This window comes from Triturus cristatus, chromosome 8 (assembly GCF_964204655.1).
Source record: "Triturus cristatus chromosome 8, aTriCri1.1, whole genome shotgun sequence".
Taxonomy (NCBI): domain Eukaryota; kingdom Metazoa; phylum Chordata; class Amphibia; order Caudata; family Salamandridae; genus Triturus; species Triturus cristatus.
This window is the reverse complement of record NC_140591.1, coordinates 1,167,707,157-1,167,729,959: the sequence shown is the minus strand read 5'-3', so window position 1 is coordinate 1,167,729,959 and position 22,803 is coordinate 1,167,707,157. Positions and strand designations below refer to the sequence as shown.

General features: G+C 45.0%; 1 protein-coding gene across 8 annotated transcripts in view; it reads left to right on the top strand.

Annotated features, from left to right (window-relative positions):
* The first annotated feature begins 11,410 nt into the window (after positions 1–11,410).
* LIPT1 (lipoyltransferase 1) overlaps positions 11,411–22,803 on the top strand; it is a 28,149-nt gene continuing 16,756 nt past the window's right edge. Inside the window, exons 1-4 of one of the 8 annotated variants that reach the window (XM_085622804.1) lie at positions 11,433–11,515; positions 11,607–11,662; positions 11,756–11,817; positions 11,915–11,952. Coding sequence is in view for 3 of the 8 variants with exons in the window: in XM_085622801.1 (XP_085478927.1) it covers positions 11,759–11,817 (59 nt within the window). In the remaining 5 variants the exon portion in view is untranslated. Of the gene's footprint in view, positions 11,516–11,606; positions 11,663–11,727; positions 11,818–11,914; positions 11,953–18,280; positions 18,623–19,414; positions 19,562–22,803 lie in introns of those variants that run through there. The other 7 variants (XM_085622801.1, XM_085622802.1, XM_085622803.1 and 4 more) reach the window with 7 other exon arrangements.

The following is a 22,803-nucleotide window of genomic DNA, read 5'->3' as shown; positions in this document are numbered from 1 at the left end:
GTGCCAGAAGAAATAACAAAAGAACTGTTAGGGACTAGAAATGAAGTCAACCAGGGAGGACCTCAGGGGGAAGCTCCCATTGCGAGTGTCGGTTTAGATATAGCCTCCCTGGGCTCGATTCTCCCAGAATTAAAGCCTGAAATCAGAACGAGATTTGAGGTCTCAAAGAAAAAATGAGATGGAAATTCAAGGGTCGGGTCATGCCCTCGAGGCTAAGCTAGATGAGCTGATGGTAAGAACTAAGGTCTTGGAGGATAAACGGAGAGAGCGAGTGTAAGATACAAGAGAATCCAAAAAAAAGAAAGGGAGGTACCCCTTTGTATTTATAGGGACGAGGTATTTAAATGAACACAAGACAAAAGTTCCCAAATTAAAGCATATAAGCTAAGAAAAAAGGCTTGTTGGGTCCTAAGAGTAATAAATCTTATTAGATAAATCTCTTTTACCAGTGGGACCCACTTTCTATGAACATCTTTAGATAACTCTTATTTGCAATGACACAGTACAATATATGGTTTTAAGAACATACTATTATAGGTTTCTTGATTTATGTTTGACACATACTTTTTATACTTTTTATGTTTAGATTTTATGTAAATTCTTTGTCCTGAAGAAGGTGAAAACATTGAACCAAACCCCGAAACGCCGCGTCGACTGGTGTTTTTTTAATTAATCCTTTTAAATTCTTTTTTTTTTATTATTAGATTGTAACCTATAGTGGGAGGAAGGCCACATATAGTATTTTATCGAATATGTAATATCGTATATATTTGTTTCACATAATAAACTGATGTTTTAACCGTGATTGTACTAATAGTATGTTCTTAAAACCATTTATTGTACTGTGTCATTGCAAATAAGAGTTATCTAAAGATGTTCATAGAAAGTGGGTCCCACTGGTAAAAGAGATTTATCTAATAAGATTTATTACTCTTAGGACCCAACAAGCCTTTTTTCTTAGCTTATATGCTTTAATTTGGGAACTTTTCTCTTGTGTTCAGATACAAGAGAATGCCAGGGAAATAGATAAGCTTAAACAACAAAATAAAAGTCTTGCAAGGGGATGGAGAACTAGATTCTATGCGAAATAATTTGAGGCTTCTAAATGCATTGGAGAGAGTAGAAGAAAATAATCTGAAAGGGTTTGTGATAAAGCTGCTGAAAGAGGGAGTTGTGAATGACAGTGACCTGGAAATAGATATACAAGGGAGACAAAGACATTTTCAAACTTAATTTGAGTAGCAGGACTCACACAACATATTTCTGACCTATAGCCTCAAACAGTAGATTCTAAACAAACCCTGAAGTCAAAGGTACTGTTGCATAAAAACATCTCCTACGTAAACAGGTCTGATAGCATCAAAACAAGGGCGCAGCGTTTAAGGAACTGGGGAAAAGAAAGGAAAAATTAAAGAGTTCAGGAGCAAAAGTCCACGAGAAATTGGATGTTTAATTTCAAAAGGGGAGATAAAGTGGATGAACTAATAAGGAAAATGAAAGCATCACTATAAATGAACTAAGAGGGCAAATTTGAAAAAGGAGGTAGATTAAAGCACTTTATAAAAGGTTGAGATAACAAACTCACCCTAGAAATTTGGCATATATGTACTGTCAAGGTTTAAGGGGGGGGCCCTGGGAGGGGAGCACTGGGAATACTGGGAGCACCGGGCGGGGAGCATGTGGGAAAAAAGAGTGCCTAGTCACACACCTAAAGAAAAAGATTGAAAATAGCTTATTGGCACATCACTACCCTAGAACAAACCCAAGCCAGGAGATGTGGGAAGTGAGAGTGGAAGACAAAAGTTTAATGTAGCGATAGGGAAGTTGAACGAGTTTCAACATAAATGGTCTGTATACTAGGAAAATGCAAAAAGAACTATTGATGGACAGATTGTTGAACGATGTCAAACATTCACCCCAGTACAGAGATCTGGACCTAAATCCAGTTATTTTTGCTCCCCATGCCATTCCAGTTTAAACCCAGCCATATGCAAATAAATTTTGACCCTGCTCCCTATGGGAACAGTCAAGCCCGAACTGCCAGGCCAGGCCCTTCCTGGACCAGAAACAAGCATGCAGGGACTGGTTTTGGGGTTTCACCCCTCAGCCAGGCTAGCTTGACTCCAGTGGCATGGAGAGCACGCGACCCACGTCTGGGCATACCCATCCCACTTGGGGTGACAAAGGCAAGAAGAATAACTGATGGGCAGATTGTTGAACAATGCCAAATAGTCAACCAAGTACAGAGATCTGGGACTAAATCCATTGTATTTTTGCTTCCCATGCCATTCCTGTTTAAAACCAATCATATGCAAATCAGTCTTTACCCTGCTCCCCATGGAAAGAGTCCAGACCAAAATGCCAGCCCAGGTCCTCCCTGGACCGGAGACAAGCACCCTGGGACTGGTTTTAGAGGTTTCACCCCACATCAGCCAGGATAGCTTAACTCCAGGGACATGGAAAGCATGGGACCCACGTCTGGGCATACCCATCACACTTGGGGTGACAAATGCAGACAATTGATGGACAGAATGTTGAACAATGTCAAACATTCACCCCAGTACACAGATCTGGGCCTAAATTCATAGTTTGTTTGCTGCCCATGCCATTCCAGTTTATACCCAGCCCATGGGAACAGGCCACCTGAACTGCCAGGCCTGTTCCTTCCTGGACCGGAAACAAGCATCCTGGGATCTGTTTTGGGGTTTCACCCCTCATCAGCCAGGCTAGCTTGACTCCAGTGGCACGGGACCCACGTGTGGGCATACCTGTCTCACGCAGGGTGACAAATGCAAAAAGAACAATTGATGGACAGAATGCTGATCAATGTCAAACATTCACCACAGTACAGAGATCTGGGCCTAAAACCATATTTTTTTGCTCCCCATGCCATTCCAGTTTAAACCCAGTCATATGAAAATCAGTCTTTACCCTACTCCCCATGGGAAGAGTCCAGCCCAAAATGCCAGCCCAGGTCCTCCCTGGTCCGGAAACAAGCAACCTGGGACTGTTTTTGGGGGTTTCACCCCACATCAGTTAGGCTAGCTTTACTCCAGTGGCATGGAGAGCACGGAACCCTGTCAAGTAAATTTTATATCATGAGAGGGACCAGAATGGGGAAAGCTGCCCGCTTTCCCTATTACATTTTAATTTATACATAGAACTTTTAGCTCACTTACTTCGCTCAGGACGCAAGAGCGACCACTTTTGTGGATTTGGGGTTAGTTAGAAAGGAGGAGTTATATGCAGATGATGCAACAATATGTACATCTAACGCAAAAGAGACTTGGGGGTCGATTCGATGTCAGATAGACCTGAGTCCGTCCGACATCGATTGGGTACTGGGACCGACGACCTCCTGTCGGCAGTCCCAACCCAGCAATTAGGATGCGACCGAACACTGTTCGGTCGAGTCCTATTCTTTGCAATGGGAGCATGTGTTCCAATGGGAATGCATGCTCTCATCATAAAGAGAAGAGGTGCAGTTCATCCCTGCACCCTGTGGCAGACAGGTGCCTGCCACGGGTGCTGGGATCAATGGTACCCCTCGGCCGACCAACCGGAGGCCTTCCACCTATGGGGACCCCAAAGTCGACTTCCAACAGACTTCGTCAGCCCGCATGCCCTCCCCTCCGCCGACTACATCCTCCTGGGAGACCTCAACTTCCATCTGGAGAACAACAACGACCGCAACACCAGCACCCTGCTCGACAACCTCGCCAACCTGGGACTCAAGCAACTGGTGTCCACCCCCACCCACCTCGCCGGACACACACTCGACGCAGTCTTCTCATCCAGCACAGACATCGCCTTCAGCCACGCCACAGAGCTTCAATGGACGGACCACAGCTGCGTCCACTTCACCTTCAAGAGAACGACGACCCACCAACACCAGCAACAGGCAGCCCGCAGAAGCTGGAACAAGATCACAGCAGACCAGCTCGCCACCTCCCTGAACCAGCACCCTCCTGCCAGCTCAGCGAACCCCAGCCAAGCCGCCGACAACCTCACGAAGTGGATCAGCAACTGCGCGGACGAACTCGCCCCACTGAGGACCCCGCCTAGCAGACCCGGCAGCAAGAAGGCCCCATGGTTCACCGACGAACTCAAGAGCTCCAAGAAGAACTGCCGAGCCCTCGAGAAAGTCTGGAGAAGGGAACCGACACCAGACAACAGGACCTCCTTCAAACTTGCCACCCGGAAACACCACCAGCTGATCCGCGCCGCCAAGAAAACAGCATTCAAAGACCGGTTGGACAACAACGCACACAACTGCAAGGAACTCTTCAACATCGTGAAAGAGCTTTCCAACCCCAGCGCAGGAAACAACGACATCACCCCATCGCAAAACCTCTGCAACTCCCTCGCTTCATACTTCCACAACAAGATCGCGGACATACATAACAGCTTCAACAACCAACCAACGCACACCATGACCGAACAACCACCCCCCCACCACCACCCTCCACGCCTGGACCCCGATCAGCACCGAAGACACCATCCGCACGATGAACTCCATCCACTCCGGATCACCGACCGACCCCTGCCCTCACCACGTCTTCAACAAGGCCGACGCTGTCATCGCACCCCACCTGCGAGACATCATCAACACTTCCTTCGACACCACCATCTTCCCTGAGAGCTGGAAGCACGCCGAACTCAGCGCCCTACTAAAGAAACCTACAGCGGACCCCACCGACCTCAAGAATTACCGCCCCATCTCGCTCCTCCCGTTTCCAGCCAAAGTCATCGAGAAGACCGTCAACAAGCAGATGGCCGCCTTCCTCGAGACAAACGGATCTCTCGACCCCTCACAGTCCGGCTTCCGAGACAATCACAGCACCGAGACCGCCCTCATCGCCGCCACCGATGACATCCGAGCCCTGATGGACAATGGAGAAACAGCGGCCCTCATCCTCCTAGACCTCTCTGCGGCATTCGACACGGTCTGCCACCGCACCCTAGTACGGCGCCTCAGCAACATCGGAATCCAGGACAAGGCGCTGGACTGGATCATCTCCTTCCTCGACGGAAGAACACAGAGAGTCCGCCTACCACCGTACAAGTCAGAGGCCTCCGAAGTCACCTGCGGCGTCCCTCAAGGATCATCTCTGAGCCCCACCCTCTTCAACGTCTACATGAGCCCCCTCGCGGCCATCGTACGCAAACACAACCTCAGCATAATCTCCTACGCCGACGACACCCAACTGATCCTCTCCCTGACCAACGACCCCGCCGCCGCCAGATCCAACCTGCACGAAGGGATGAAAGAGGTAGCCGAGTGGATGACGACCAGCCGCCTGAAACTGAACTCGGACAAGACGGAGGTCCTCATCCTGGGCTCCTCACCCTCCGCCTGGGACGACTCCTGGTGGCCTCCCGCCCTGGGCACCGCACCCAAACCGACAGACCATGCACGCAACCTGGGCTTCCTCCTGGACTCCTCCCTCTCCATGACCAGGCAAGTCAACAACGTCTCCTCGGCGTGCTTCAACATCCTACGCATGCTACGGAAGATCTTCTGGTGGATCCCCACCGAGACCAGGAAGACCGTCACCCAGGCCCTCGTCACCAGCCGACTGGACTACGGCAACGCCCTCTACGCCGGTACCACCGCCAAGCTCCAGAAGAGACTCCAGCGGATCCAGAACGCCTCAGCCAGACTCATCCTCGACATCCCACGAACCAGCCACATCTCCGGACATCTGAGAGACCTTCACTGGCTCCCCGTCAACAAAAGAATCACCTTCCGCCTCCTCACCCACGCACACAAAGCCCTACACGACCAAGGCCCGAGCTACCTCAACAGCCGAGTCAACTTCCACGCTCCCAAACGCCACCTCCGATCAGCCAACCACGCCCTCGCCGCCGTCCCCCGCATCCGAAGAGCGACTACAGGAGGAAGGTCCTTCTCCTACCTGGCCGCCAAGACCTGGAACTCCCTCCCGACCGACCTGCGCCTGACCCAAGACCACCTCTCCTTCAGGAAGAAGCTGAAGACCTGGCTGTTCGAGCAGTAGCGGCACCCCCCCCTCCCCCCCCCCCCCAGCGCCTTGAGACCCTACGGGTATGTAGCGCGCTTTACAAGTGTCACTGATTGATTGATTGATTGATTGATTTCTGTGTCAGAAAGGGCAGCACAGAAATCCTGTCGGAATCTGACATTGTAATCCCTCAGGCGGAAAGAGCCGCCCTTGGGATTACAAGTGGCTTTCCGAATGGCAAACAGGCTCTCTGGAAATCAAGTTTGGAGTCATTTCCGACCGACTCCATCCAAATGGGTCGGTTGGAAATGAATCCAAACTGCTGATTACGAATACCGAGGGTTTGAGCCGTTTCCTTCGGCATCGTAATCGGACCCTTAATGTCAAAAATAGGGAGGTTGACCAGGGAATTTGGTGCCCTATTAGGATATCAGATTAAAAAAGAGAAAATGAGAATAATGGGTTTAAATCTCAGATATAAAGTCCAATGTTCTAAAAAACAGACCTGGTATCTGGGAGTACTAGTTACTTAAAACTGGAACAATTGACAGAAAATAAGTTAGAGAAGGTCAGTAAGGAAGAACATGCCTCCTTTTCACGCATGCCGTCACCCCGCATGCAATTACAACGCGGTTGTGACAACGACCGTGTTTTAACCATGCATACCATTACCCCGCAAGTCGGAACAACGACTTGCGGAGGGGGGCGCAGGTTGTTGGAATAGTAAAATTTACTATTCCAACTCCAGACTGTGCGGACAGTAGGGAAGGTGTTGGATTTTAAATCCAACACCTTCTCCCCCCTCCGCAAGTCGTTGCTTTGACCTGCGGGGTAATGGTATGCGTTGTTACAACGAATATGTAACGTTACATTGTGGTCTTCACACCGCAATACCTTTACAATGCAGGCATTACAACGCAAGTCGTTACAGCGACTTGCGCTGGAAGGTACCAGACTTAGGAATAGTATGATTTACTTATTACAACTCCAGCCTACGTTACAGTAGGGAAGATGATGGAATAGTAAATCATAATATTCCTTAGCATAGGGCGCCATCCAGCGCATTTCGTTGTAATGACTTGCGTTGTAAAGGTATTGCGGTGTGAAGACCGCGATGTAACAGATGTCTCCCTGTTACAACGGGGTCGTTGTAACGACCGAGTTGTAATTGCACGCGGGGTGACAGCTTCGTAGTGAGGGCTGGTTACCGTAAGGAGACCTAGACCCTGTGGAGGAGATGGAAAGATTTGCCATTAAAAATGTATAGACGAGTCAATCTAATTAAAATGACGTTTCTACCAAAACTAACTTTTTTATTTTACAGTATTCCCCTCGTATTCCTAATAACTAGGTTAGCTACTAAAATACAGGATATGGTCAGTAGTTTCTTTTGGGCCTCTACGGGTGCGTGGCTTAAATGGAAAAAAACATAGGATGCTAGGAAAACGTGGTCTAGCTTTACCCGATTTCCAGTTATAAGTATGTGCGTTCCATTTTAACAACAGCAGGATGTTGCTGATGCAAGCAGATAAACTGCCCAGGGAAATTATGCATGGTGTAATGTTAAAGGCGTAGACCATAATAAATTCCTTTATAAACTCAGGGCACCTAAATATTTCAAGGAGATTTGCTTGAACATTTTACGAACCTTGTTACAAGTCTGGCATAGCATGAGAAAAACATTAAGGATTCACTATTATACTTAAGCTGCCCTTCTATGAAATTCAACCACAACCCCATCCTGTTTACTGAATTAACTCACTTTACCACGAAAGATGCAGGTACAAGATGTTAGGGGGACTTAAAAGATGGAATAAACCGTGTAAGATGGGGGCCATATCTGAGGTTACACGGGGAAAGCTATCATGATTTAAGTACTATACGCTACTATCATAGTTGTCGAACCAATTATTGATACTGCAAGATAACTGGCACTACAAAGACATGATTGAGGGTGGAATCAAATTAAAATACCGAATTCTCTATCTTGTACAGGGAACTGGTCAATGCAGAGGATAAAAAGTAAATACAACCACACTCAAAATGGGAATTATGCTGCCGGAGACTGGATCTAGAACATTTATGGCAAGTATCTTGGAGTTTGGTATATAAAAATATAAAATCGGCTGCCCCAAAAAGGAATCACTTTTTCACCCTTCACAAGATATACTGGACCCTTGAGAGGTTAGCTAAATTCATAGATGAAGTACCCAGACATAAAAAGTGCAGTCTAGGAAAGGCAAACAATCTACTTATACTAGGTCCCCGTATTTATGTGCAGGCTAAGCGCAGAAAATAATATAAAGTTGATAAACATGAAAGAGAATGGTGTTTCCTAAATTAGTTATGCGTCCAACAAGAAATGCACTTCATACTGAACATGCGCACCCAATATGGACCATGTGGGCAATTTTAAAACACGACGCTGTACGGAATTCAGGGATGTGACAATATTTTGTTGTAACCAATAAAGGATTGCCAATTTATAAAGTGTTCAAGTGCATCAAAGGAAATTTAAGCTCTAATAATTTTTTTTAATTAAACTAATACCATTATTAACTCACAGCTTATTTCTCTGTCTATGACACGACTTTCCACTAAGGAGGCTGAAGCGAGAGACTTCACACATTCCCTCCTCCCATGGCCTATTCATTATCGCTCACTGACAGCTTGAAAAGCAGCCAGACAGTTGCACAATCCAGGCCTTCAGAAAGCTGAGGTACAGGTCCTTCCCAAAGAGGAAACCGAAATGTACTAGGTGAAGAAGAAAAAAAACTTGTGCAGGTCTGTGTATATATCAGCATTTACAGAAGTCTGCAAAATCCATGGTTCCGCCCACCCATCCAAAGTACGAAACCACAACTACTGTCATCATCATTTTACAAACTGCTAACAACTCTATAGCACCAACTTTGTCCAAGAGCATTAATGCGCTCTAAACAAGCACCAGATTATGTGACACCGTCATATTTTTTTTTAAAGCTAAGAAATTAAGTGCTTTCCCAGGAATCACAGGATGGTGCCGGGCTTCAAACTTGGTTTTAAAGTTCCAAAGTGGGCAATGATGTCCCATGGGAGGGAACCAAGTACCCAAAGGCGGGACAGATGGACACTATTCACCAACATGAGTAGAGGAATTTCCAAAAGGTATGCCAACTAACCAACCAGAAGCACTGGGCGGAGATTAAAGCCTATATTCTGAATACAGTACATCTCAAAGAGACAGCGCAAGCGCTGCCTAGGCGAGACCTAACACAAGCTGAAAGTTTGAGCTATTGGCGTTGCTAATAATAATGATGCAACGCCAAAAGCTCAAACCTTTAGTGATGCGAGACCTATTGTATTGCAAATGCTTGTTTTTCTATTTACTTTTGAATCAATCGAAGCACCTGTGCTTTAAAGCTAAATCGCGGGTGCCGCAATTGTAACAAAAGTACAGAAAAAAGAAAAAGGGGCGTCTGGCTGCATTTTTTTCTTCTATATATAGACTTTGGAAGCAATCGCGGCACCCTCACTTTAGCTTAAGAGGTTTAAAGCTGGAGTCCATTGCTACAAAAGTAAAAAAATGGAAAATAATTGGCGGCAGTGCTATGTTTTTTCTATTTATTTTACTTTTGTTACAATTGCGGCACTCATGATTTAGCACTCAACATCTCAAGCTAAAGCGCGGGTGCCACGATTCTAACAGAAGTAAGGAAATAGGAAAAGAAAAGGCATGGAGCCACATATTTTTTTCTATTTATTTACTTTGGAAGTGATTGCAGCACGCATGCGTTAGCTTAAGATGCTTAAATATTGAAAAAGAAAAGGCGTGCCACAATTTTACCATCAGTCACGTTAGCCCGCGCCTCCACATCATGCTTTAAAGCCACCCAGAAAAAAAAGCAGTGTGCAGCCCCTTTTATGTTGCTGATTAGAAGGGGTGCCATGCTGCTTAAAAAAATTAGATTGACAAAATAGAGGCGCAAGCAGCGCGGCTGCCATTGTTTAAGATTAAGGGCGAGCCTTGCTACTTAAAAAAAAATAATAATTAATAGAATTTGGCGAGCCCCATACAAGAAAAGAAGGGCGTGGCCGTCATTGTTCAAGATGATGAATCGTGAGCACCATTACCCTGCCGTTAAACCGCAGGCTGGGTTGCAGAAGCGGGAGAGCGTGTCGTACCTGCAAAAGCAGCTAGAAGAAAGTCATTACTAAAATAGTGCTTACAGGCTGTAATTAAAACATGTAGAGTAACAACACATGTAACAGGGGCAGTCCTCATGCGAGTTTACAACAAGATGAAAGGAATCAAAACCCTAATTTAGATTTAGACCCTAATCATTCTGTTCATTATTCAGTTTTACCTGTCACTTGCCCACAAACTGTGAAGCACTATTATTGTGTAAAGAAGGAAATTTTGTATGAGGCAGTTTATATGCGTGGTTAAAAGTCCATGTTTAAGTTGCATCTTTTATATGGTAATAATCTAAAGCCTAATTTAAAAAAAGGTCTAATTGCGGTCTAACTTAAGTGTTTTTTTCTCGCATTGTGTGTGTTTCTGGGAACCTTCCTCACTTGAATATGTTGCAGGAAACTATGAGTAGCAGAGGAAGTTCCAAATATAGTTCTGTGAAGGTAGCGTGACTTTTTAGAAGTCACAAACACAGGAAAAGGCTGCAGTTTAAGGAAAGGTGTGCAGTCTGGGTGGGACATAACGGAAAAGCAGGAAGCGTTTTCTGTTGTTAACATTGTATTGAAGATATGGCTGTTGGCCAAATTTACTTTTTTGAGTAACCATTTATAACAGCACAATCACATGAGGGTCTTTTCTGTTTTATTTGCAGTGAGTATTCGTTATGGTTTATCATTTCCCATCATTGTAATAATTATTATGGTGTTTTGGGGTTTTATTATTCCCTCTGAGCATACTGACACCTTGCCGTCGGCCTTCATACAGTAAGATGAGGTGGAGTTTGGACATGGTATAATTATTCTTATTAACATGACTGGCACTACCTATTGATTGTGCATACCACTGGCTACAAACATTCTTTCCTTGTGGGTTCGTATCAGTTTTTATTATGAGCAACCCCTTCTGCTCAAGGTTGCAACCATTCAATCATAGTTAAGCTTTTTATTCAGTTCGGGTTTTTTCTTCTTCCAGTGTGTCACTGCCGGTCACACTGCCATTGTTCTATTTCTATGACATCCTATCATACTTGTTGTTTACTCAGTTACCACTAAATAACCTTTTTGTCACATTCTTTATTTCCTTTTTTAGTTATTGTTTAGGTTCAGACAATCAGTGACATCAACAATCTGAATCGCGCTCCTTTAGGTTATCATTTTTATATCATTCTCTGTAGATACTTAGAACTACATATAGTCCGTCGTCCATAATTATTTCGGTGTTCGTAACCTTCCAGTACGTTATTTCCAGTAGAATTTCTTCAGTCCTGTTTCTATTTCTCTTCATAAACAAGCAGTTATCGACGGGCGTTTGAAAACATTAGCTGCTGAACATAGAACGACAGACGCTCCTATTCCTGGTAAGGCGTGAAGCGGTTTCTTCACGAAATGCTTTCACATTGACGATAGTATTAGATTATTTAGGCCTTATATTTTTGTTTTTCGATGCAGGGAGACTCGAATCCTTATAATCACATGCGTCAAGTGTAAAACAGAGAACCTTTGAGGTGAGACTTTGGTATGATATTGCAGGCGATTAGTATCACGTTCAGCTTTTTTATTATCTTCCAAGTCAGTAATTGTCTGTTTGCTGTTTTCAGTTTATGTGGCACAGAGACGAAAGTATGATTGGAATTTTGTTGATAGCTTCATATAATATGAGGTGAGTCATTGTGAAATATGGGTGAATCCCATTCTGAATCGCCCTTTGGCATATGCGCTCATGTGGTTTCTGATGGTGTTTTGTTTTCTTTCCATAGACGTATCACTCTATCGTATCACTACAGTTGAGATGGAGGTATCGGAGTTTTATTTTGTTTATGTATTAGGTTCTACTATGGGAGCTCTATGGGTGATATTACTAACAATTTTCATATTTTAGCACTATTCATACATGTGACACAGCACAATAACACTTACAGCGACACACCCTTGAACCAAATCCATGTATGATCAGAAATCTAATTGGGTAGTGAGATCTAACTCATGTGTATGTTTGAACTAACAATATTGATTAATCTTAGGATTTTTTTATAGGATTACCCCTGAGGAAGGGACGACATAGTCCCGAAATGCATCGGGCCTTCTCGACAAGCATATGGATTGATTATTTATGTTATGTTACAATACTGACGTGTATCATGTAAAAACATGTGAAAACCATTGTAATTTATTTTGAATGTATTGACTTCATTGGTTATATTCAAAGATGTTTGCATTATTGATTAGAATAATGAATATAAAACAACTTCTGGATTAATTTAATCTGAAAAAGTGTTGAGTTTTTGAGTATATTGAATCACTAAGTAGGGTTTGGTTGAAATCCCAGTGAACAGTGCACGGGGCCAGCAAGTTTTCCTGCTAGTATTCCCTTGTATAAATTAAAGCACTTGGCTAGACAGCGAGTGCAGCACCTTAGCACCATTAACTATAATATAATAAGATACTACCTAGGTCTGACTAAAAAGGTGTGCACCTTCGCTCTCTCTGATTATTTGCAGTCTGGGTGAGACATACCGGAAAAGCAGGAAGCTTTTTTTATTGTTAACATTGTATTGAAGATATGGCTATTGGCCAAATTTACTATTATAATAATTGACTCGCACCCTGTGTAATTTGAGACCGACTTGTGCTTCTCTATTTACCAATGAAAAGCCACCATTTACAAGGGGCAGTAACAGGAGCCAAGTTAAAAGATGGACGGAGCTTAATGCCCATATGATGAATACAGGATGTCTCGAAGAGACAGCGCAAGCGCTGCCTACCTAAAAATAAAAAAAGAGCCTTTTCCTTAATGTTATTAGCCGAATATAATTGTTTGCCCGCAACTTTATATCCATAAAAATTTGAAGTATTAGGGAGTCAACAACTATAAGAAACTTGTTATCTTGTTGCCTATTATTTGTGCATGCATGGTTTTGTTTGCCTCCTTTATTTTTAAAGTTCAGTATCTGGGGTCGTTTGGTTGCAAGTTGTTTACTTGGAAAAACGAATAGATGTAGCTGTTGCTTCAACTTGTTATGGTCATTTAAATGTGAAGCAGTGATCATGTGTCGAATAAGCAAATTGCATATTTTTAGGTCTCGCCTTGCTATCGCGTAAGCGATCGCAAAGCGAGACTATAGGGGCTTTGAAAAGTGCTCCCAAAAAGCGTATTGCATGGCTAGCACGCGCACAATCACGCGCATCGTGCCGCCATGCAATCCGCCTTTTGGGAGCACTTCAAAGGGTCCGCTCCCCCGCCCCCAAGCGCGCGCGCGCGCCACGCTCCGCCGGGCTTGTCTTGTTTTTTTTTAACTTTAAGCGCGAGGCGCGCGTGCGGCCAATGCTTGTTGTTTAAGCACTCCGGGAGTGCGCCTGTTTTCCAGCGGTCTCCCTGCTGGTGTACTTTTCTTTCCCCACCTTGTTCTGATCTCTCTCCTCGTCGATTATTCTCCCCTTTGCACTTCTCCCCATTGCCCCTCGTGATGCGCTCGCAGTAATGTGCTTACATGACATGCCTGTTTCTGTCTTGCCCATTGCTTATTTCAGTCCCCCCCCCCCCCATATTGCTCTTTGTCGTTATTCTCTCACCCTACGCTGGCCCTCTGCTTCTTCCCTTTCCACCCATGCCCTCTTGTTGCTTCTGGTCAACCCGTGTCGCTTCCACCCTTCATGTCGTCCCACCCCGCCCCATACCCCCAATCCTGTGTTGCTGCCTGTCATCCATTCACATGCTTTAAAAATGTGAAACTTTTGTGTTTGCGCTAGTAATGAGACGGATGTACATAGAAAGCGGTTCAAAGTGAGTGGGACTGTGACGGTTGTTGCCCACGCTCCGCCGGGCTTGTCTTGTTTTTTTTAACTTTAAGCGCGAGGCACGCGTGTGGCCAATGCTTGTTGTTTAAGCACTCCGGGAGTGCGCCTGTTTTCCAGCGGTCTCCCTGCTGGTGTACTTTTCTTTCCGCACTTTGTTCTGATCTCTCTCCTCGTCGATTATTCTCCCCTTTGCACTTCTCCCCATTGCCCCTCGTGATGCGCTCGCAGTAATGTGCTTACATGACATGCCTGTTTCTGTCTTGCCCATTGCTTATTTCAGACCCCCCCCCCCCATATTGCTCTTTGTCGTTATTCTCTCACCCTACGCTGGCCCTCTGCTTCTTCCCTTTCCACCCATGCCCTCGTGTTGCTTCTGGTCAACCCGTGTCGCTTCCACCCTTCATGTCGTCCCACCCCGCCCCATACCCCCAATCCTGTGTTGCTGCCTGTCATCCATTCACATGCTTTAAAAATGTGAAACTTTTGTGTTTGCGCTAGCAATGAGACGGATGTACATAGAAAGCGGTTCAAAGTGAGTGGGACTGTGACGGTTGTTGCCCAGTGCACTTGTAGCCAGGTGTTCAGTGCTAAGAATAAACGCAGCAAAAGGGCTGGGTCGCCTCCTTGTCACGTTCTAAATCAAGCCCATAGTGTGATTTATTTATGACAGTAGCAAGTAAACTTATAAGGAGCCTGAGATGAGTTACACTGAACAAGGCATGGTTTTGTGTTGTAAGACTCGTTATAGGCCGCCTGCGGTGCTCCCTCTCGAACCTGTGATAGTGACTCCCACAGCTTCCCCTGCTGCCCAGAGTCGAGACACTGCTCTTAGAAGCACTTAGACAGAAGCACGAAATAGGATACGGCTTGAATTGCACCCGTCAGCGAAGCGATTCCTCGCCTGCAAAGTACACAATGATAATATGGGTAACAAACGCTTATCAGGACCTACAAAATCGCTTCTGGGAATTAAAAACACAACACCCTCCTAACCATGGAGCCCCCTCTCTGCCTCACGGCTTAGCATGATACCTACCCGATATTGTGCTTCGTTGCCCACATTGGGATGCAAGGCGCTATGCAAATGCAATAAAACGAACTGCAGGAAATAGATCAGTGAGTGCTTCTGATGAAGATTCCTTCACAGAAACTCTCAATGAATGCAAACTTTATTCATGTATCCTAAAAGCAAATGTGCTTCCATGGTCTTACAGATGCTTTGCTTTTACGAGGAGGCATCCATCCAGACCTGGTTGTAAAAGGAAGTGACACGTAGGTTGAAAGCTCACAGCACGTGTTGTGCACATGAAAGTGACAATCCGGAAACAAAGCAGCCTGGCGGCTCCTTGGTCTGCAGAGATCTTATCGGCGCTATAACGTCTCCACCATCACTGGGTCCAAAGTGGCCATATGTTAAAGTGATGCTTCACGTTAATGGGTGTTTTCCACTTTGAATTCTCCTAGCTCTGCCCGGATGAGAAACATTTTCGTTTCTGCTTTGCCCAGTGACGTTCTATTCACTTTAATTCTGAATGTGAAATCGTGCTTGCATACAATAATATTGTATTTGTGCACACAAACGAAATGGATGTGTTCCTAAAACCAGGGCATAAATAAATGGAATAAATGCAATTTTGAGTCTTTCAGTAAGGATGAAAGCATGTGAGAGTGCCTGTGTCAACCAGGGAGGCCTTGAGGACACATAGCTGTGCTTTCAGAAACTTGGTCCGAAACACGACTTGCTAATGATAGGAAGGTATTTTTTTTATAAGTGCATAAATTCATATTTTGTGGCTTGGAGATAGCACACACACACATCTAGTCAGGCGCAAAGGCAGCTTCCAAGAGTTAGCCCATGAAAGTCCGATGGTTTGCCTTCAGCAATGCACGTCATGAGTGTCACTGGCCTTGGACAGTTTGTGGTTCATGAATGCAGCAAACAGCTGTGTTAAGAGATAAAGTATTTGCATTAAGAAATCTATTATGTGCAACGACTGATTACAGAATATGGGCCCTCCATATTTGCGGTCTATGTGGTGACACAAATGTACAGCATATCTAGTTTTAAAAGCCACCTGTTTTTTCGTATTTTACAGTGGCAGTGAGCTGCACTTTAAGCAGGACTTCCCGTGCCACTGACACAGCCCCAGACCTTCCAGTGTATCCAACGCAGTAACGTGGATTTTTTTTACTTTAACTAACAGGCACCATGGTTTTCACCTTTTACAGCGGCAGTGAGTTGCACGTCAAAGCAGAGTTTTCCATTTCACTAATACTGCCCCAGCCCTTCCAGTCTTTCCAATGCACATTCCCACTACAAATAATTCCAGTACACTCAAAACCACATAATTACTATCCACATAATTCCACTGCACACAATGGCACATAATTCCAGTACACACATCTGTGCTACACCACACATTTACGCGTCACACAATTCCACAATTAGCAATTTCAATCCAACTCACATAATTCCACTCCACATTCATGCACTCCGCTCCATAACACATGGGTAAAGCACATTGTCATTTAAAGCGCCAATAGCTCTAACTCTCGCAAAAGTGAGACCTATGGCCATTGCACACAATAAATTCAACTTTGCAGCATGCCACATAATTCCAGACAATATAATGCTACTCCACACCATGCCACATAATCCCTCACAACACCACACTATTTAATGCCACATAATTCTACACCACACAATGCCACTCAGCACTGCATAATTACACTCCACATAACACTCTACTTAATACAACATAAACACACCCCACATAAATGTACTTTATGCCACATACCAGCAATCCACATAAATGCTCTCCACACCATGACACATAATTCCAATAAGCATAATTTCACTCAACGCGACACAGTTCCAAGCCACACAATTCAACTCCACACATTTCCAATACATACCGCACAATTCCACACCAAACAACATATTTCAAATACACAACACAATTCCACAACACACTACATATTCCCAATCCACACCACATACTTCCACATCCTGCCACAAAATTTAACAGCTCACCACATAATTCAACTCCACAACATGCCACTCCAAAACACACAATGTCATTTTACACAATAAACTCCATAACACACAATCTCACTCTACATAATTCCAGTACACCTAAAACCATTTAATTACTATCCACATAATTCCACAGCACACCATGCCACATATTTCCACTACGCAACTCCCCACCACACCACACAATTCCACAACAAACAATTCCAATACAACAAATCTCTACCTCGCACTTCCACCAACACGGTTATCTCTCTCACACACAACCACTGCCCCTCTCATCTCCTCATGCTGCCACTACCCCCTCTTATCTTGCAATCCCACTGTCCCCTCTTATTCCTCCCTCACATTCTCTCTATACTGCCTCCTCACACATGGTGCTTTCCAGTAGCTTCTCGTGCAGTGCACTGGTCCACCTTTCAACTCCCCCCCACCTCTTGGTGCCTCTCCCTCTCAGCCTCTCTCTCACCCCCTCTCTCGCTCTCTCATGCACTCCTCTTGCCTCTGTCATGTGGTTGACTTCAGGTCTTTGAGCACGATATCTTCCGGTGCCTTTTTCAAGGTTTCCGTCCGTCAAACCCACGCTCTACTACTCTTCTTGGGGTGTGTGTTCTGCGTACACAGGTGCTCCCTCTTTATGGGTCTGTGGCCTGCTCTCCACTTCTTTCTCTTTCTCAAACACTCTTTCTGCACCACTTCCTGCAAAACTACCTATCCCTCTCTCTTCCTTTCTATTTATTCTGTGCAGCTCTCACCACATCTATTCACCATGCCACATAATTCCACTACACAAATACACCACACACCACTCAATTCCACCCACACAATTCCAATCAAACCCACATACACCCACTCCACTCCAAACCAAAACACATAGGTAAAAGACATTGCCATTTACATCGCCAATAGCTGTAACTCTCACAAATGCGAGACCTATTGCATTGTAAATGCTTGTTTGTCTTGAAGCCTGCACGTCGAAAAGAAGTTTATCCTTTTGATTAGCGGTTGTAATGCATTCCATAACGAAACAAAGAATTTTGCTGAATGCAAGTTAACGTGTAAACCAATTCCGAACCACTTTAATTTCCCTCCCGCTTACTCCCAAACGTTGACACGTATGGGCAAGCTCAAACGACCACTGTTTGGGGTGTGAGACCAGCCCCGCAACTGAGGAGCAGGGAGAAAGAAGACCAGCCTGCTGAGCAGTGGCAGCAAAAGGATGTATGTAGCCATTCCCTGCAGAGCACCTTCTCTTATATATCTGCAAGTGTGCGGGGGACAGTATACTACATGGCGGCACGACACAAAAAAGATACCGAAAAACGACGGCACACTTTCCGTTGCAATGAAATGCCAGCGAAGCCACTAAACTGCGTGAAACTACCCGGAGAAAGTCTTTTTTTCACCAGGGCCGATATGCACTGCACAGGAAGTGCTGGATGCGGCCACAGGAAACTACGCACTGAGTAGTACAGGTCGGATGGCTCTCGTCTGCAGAAGGTTAATCCCCAGTATCGATCCCTCCTGTTTCGTTGCGTGTTTCATAGTGTTCTTCCTGCTGCTTCTGGTCTCCGATCGCCGAAGTCGTCAGTGAAGAGACAGGAGCCAGTTAATGTAGACGGGACGCACGCAGCAGGTACTTTGTGTGCACGAGGCAGTGGCAGTGCAGAAGCCCTAAACAATAGTGGGGGAGGGGATAAATCAGCAAAGGCATGGCTGAATAACGTCACTGGAAGTACTGTCACAAAGTTAGCTTAGCCTTAATATAGGAAACAGGCCTAGCGTACTCCCAAAGCTGAGATAAGTATACACCATTTGCAACATATGGATAGTTAAACATGTCTGCAATTTGCTATTAGTAACTAAACCTAGCAAATAATTCATTATTTATTCAGAAACGTGCATGTACATCTTGTTTTCTACAAATACCAAATTGTGAGTATTTTAGAAAGTAAGCAAGCCTTCTTTTGGAGCTTGATCTATGCAGATAAACATATAATCATTTGAATTGTATGAAATAAAGTAACGGAGACATACGCCCTTGCATACAAATTAAGGAACGCAGGTACTGTTTTAGAAAATATGTGCTCTTACATTTTTAGGTTGAGGACTACCGGTCTGCCGAAGGCAGAACCGGAAGTCGGAGATTTAATGTTTCCTAGAGTGGCTATTTAGCCCGCCTCTCTTTTTGCCTCTCCTCCATTGGCTGGCTTCCTAAATGGAGGCCCGCCATTGGAGGAGAGAGCCGTCCCTCCAAATAGGCTCCGTCTTTTTCAGATTCGGGGGCGTGTTCCGTGCAGTTCTTTCCACTTTTTAGCCACGCCCTTTTAGAACAGCAGGAACACGCCCCCGAATCCGAAAAAGTTTGGAAGCTCCCATCCGCCATTTTTTATCTATCGTCTGGCCGTGAGGATCTTCTTGCTGTTGCTCTCGCGCGTTGCCCGCCTAGTTAGGCCCTGTATCTTAATCAGTAACCACGTTTCACATTTCCATCTACTACTCGTGTGTCGCCCCAGCGCTGCGTCCTCCTCGCTGCCCTGCACACCGGGTTTTCACGCCGTGGCTTTTGTTTGCGGTGAGTGTAGTTTCTTTGGGCCCAAGGAAGGGCAGCGATTGAGTGCCATAATTCAAGGCACAAACCGTGGGTAGGAAAGTGGCAATCGGATTAAAAACAGAACCGGGAGACGATGGTGGAGAGTAAACAAAGATAAACTGGAGACGGCATAAAGTGTATGTGAGTGCGTGTTGCAGCGGCCTTTAAGACTTCATAAAGTGCGTGTATGTGCGTGTGTTGCAGCGGCCTTTGAGACTTCATAAAGTGCGTGCGTTGCAGAGGCCGTGGAGAATATAAATACACCGTGCGCTTGTGTTGGGCGTTTTTCAGATTTTATGTTGGCCGCACTAAACCTCCTGAGCAGCACAGACCCGTTGAAGACTCTTCTCTCCCCCCCCCCTTTTGGGGGCCAGCCCTATCGATCCTGACCGCCCCCCCCCCCTTGTGTGGGTTCAGGGGGGCCTGGTCTATTCATGTCCGGAGGCGGTAAACAGCCGCTCCCATGTGACCCTTCCTCACCTGGTTGCTCCGGAGAACACGTCGAGCTGTGAAGTGAGCACATATTTGTTCCTTCCGTGCACACGAGCCTCCGATTCCCGCCCCGCTCTCCTCCTGCCCCCTCCCCAGTCCGCGCTCCTCCTGCCCCGAGTCCACCCTCCTCCTGCACTGTCCTCCTTAAAGAGCCCCGCTGCATCTCAGACACATGGTAGTAGGTACTAGTGCAAACAGTGGTACTCCGGGTCGCCGGGGCTTTAAGTGCTTTAAAAATAAGTGACGGTCCTTGAAACGGGCAAGGTCTATATAATCATGATCGTGGCTTAAACATGTTCACTAAAATTCCCATAGAGTACCACCCTACCCACACATTTTCATAGAATCGCAACTGCGACTGGCATACGCGATCATGGCTCTGTGCGCTTTCTAAAGAGGCCAAGGATTGGATGAGCACGTATTCTGAGCATCTTTTTGCCCCTGACAGACACTAAGAGAAACTGGCGCTGCCTTCAGCCACAACTCCCATGCACCCTGTTGTAAACACCTGCAGGGCCCTCATTTCCAGCTATTCACCAGACAAGAGTAATCGTTGTCAGAAAAAAAGATACTTTCCTTGGCATCCTGGCAAAGCTTCACAGCGAATGCCAGTTTAATGTTTTGTGCTGAACTTGGCATCAGTCTGATACATCGCAGTTTGCGTTGACTAATGGAACTGTATTTAGAGCTCGCTCTTGTCAGGCCATGAATGAGGGAAATCTCAGAGCCGGGTATTAAGCAGCAGAAAATATCTGTTGAAGGAGCTGCAAGTTTCTTTTCTGCATTTAAATAAGTGCAGATTAGTTTGAAGTGTGTTGCTATACGCTAGCAATGCCTTCTCGCTTTCAGTTAATGGAATATGGCATGCTCTTTTTACACGTCTGAAAGTAATGTTCTTGGAGAAGCATGCGTAGCTGGAAGACAAATGGCAGGAAACAGCGGGAAGTTCATGGAACAGAAAAATGACTCGATCTTCTGTCTTTTTTCCGCAGAAACGATGCCCCATTAGTTGGGGCTTTTGGTAGGGAGTTTGTCTGGGCATCGGATAGGGTCTCCTTGTTGAACGGAAATGGGTTCATTCTGGCGTGTGCCCGGAGAACGCTGTGTTCCCAGCCCGACTGCACTCACTTCTCCTAAGAGGCTTTTCTAAAGAAGGGAAGGCCACGCCAGCTCTCCCTGCTGCCAAATCCCAGAACCGTGCAGCCTTTGTCGCCTTTCATCTAATAGAGTTGTCATGCTGGCTGCCGAATAAATAGTGAGCTACCATTAAGTAGATTGACTTGCACACTGGTTAGCGACTTTCACAGTCGGGGTGTTTTGTTCTGACGATTTGGATTAGGCTGGCTGTCTCATGTATGTTTGGGTTCTTTCATAACTCCGGCATTTTAGCCCCACTCTCTCAAAACATCACTACCTCACTCTCTAGCTCACAACCTCACAACTTCACTCTCTCTCACTCACTACCTCAATCACTCTCTATCTCACTACCTCACTATTTCTATCTCACTAACTCACTTTCACTCTCTTTCACTACCTCTCTCTCTATCTCACTACATCACAACATCACTCTATGCTTATATATCACTACCTCACAACATCCCTCTCCCTCACTACCTCGCTCTCTATCTCACTACCTCGCTCTCTATCTCACTACCTCGCTCTCTATCTCACTACCTCGCTCTCTATCTCACTACCTCGCTCTCTATCTACCTCGCTCTCTATCTACCTCACTCTCTATCTACCTCACTCTCTATCTACCTCACTCTCTATTTCAATACCTCACTCTCTATTTCAATACCTCACTCTCTATTTCAATACCTCACTCTCTATTTCAATACCTCACTCTCTATTTCAATACCTCACTCCCTATTTCAATACCTCACTCTCTCTCTGCTAATGCAATAGGTATCACATATGCAAAAAAAAAGGTAATGCCAATAGAAATGACAATGCCATTTATTTAGGGATACAAAAATGATAAAAAAAATAATGAGCAATACCAATAGCTCTACCTATAATATTGCCGAGACCATTGCATTGTAAATGCTTGTTATATATTTGGAACTTATCAAGTTGTTACCATGGTTGACATATGTAATCGAGGTAATTATATGTTGGGTATTAATAATGTCACACGGTGCTTTAAGTTTGTAACCACCTTGTACCTTTATCAGTGCTTTGAGCTGGCCTTCTGCCTGCATGGGCACTTTACAAAAACAACACATACAAAAACAACACATATCTCAACACACAGAGTTGTCAACATAATATTTATGGTTTTCATTTTCCTTTTAAAAATCACATGTATGTTTTCCACATATCAACATGTGATATACTATATAAATTACTCAAACATATATACGTTTTTTAAACACGAGTCGCATTCAGTAAACTCAGATACATAAACATACACAATACCTGTTAATTGAGAGTTTATAATTTGTTGTTATTGTAGGAAGCTGTCTCTGTATATACTATACCAAAGTGAGGTATAGTGTGCACAGAGTCCAGTGGAACCCCAAAGGTAGGCAGAGGCAAATTTAGTTAGAACCTTACTCTCTATTTGTGGTAGTGTGGTCGAGCAGTAAGGAAGTATCAGAGGACAGTGTTAAACATTTGTTGTACCCACTCAATCAGCTAATGATTTCACACACTCAACGACTACATAATTACATATTATTCCTTTAGTTATTTTATTTTCTAGAACCAAGCTAACCTGGCACAGGTAAGTT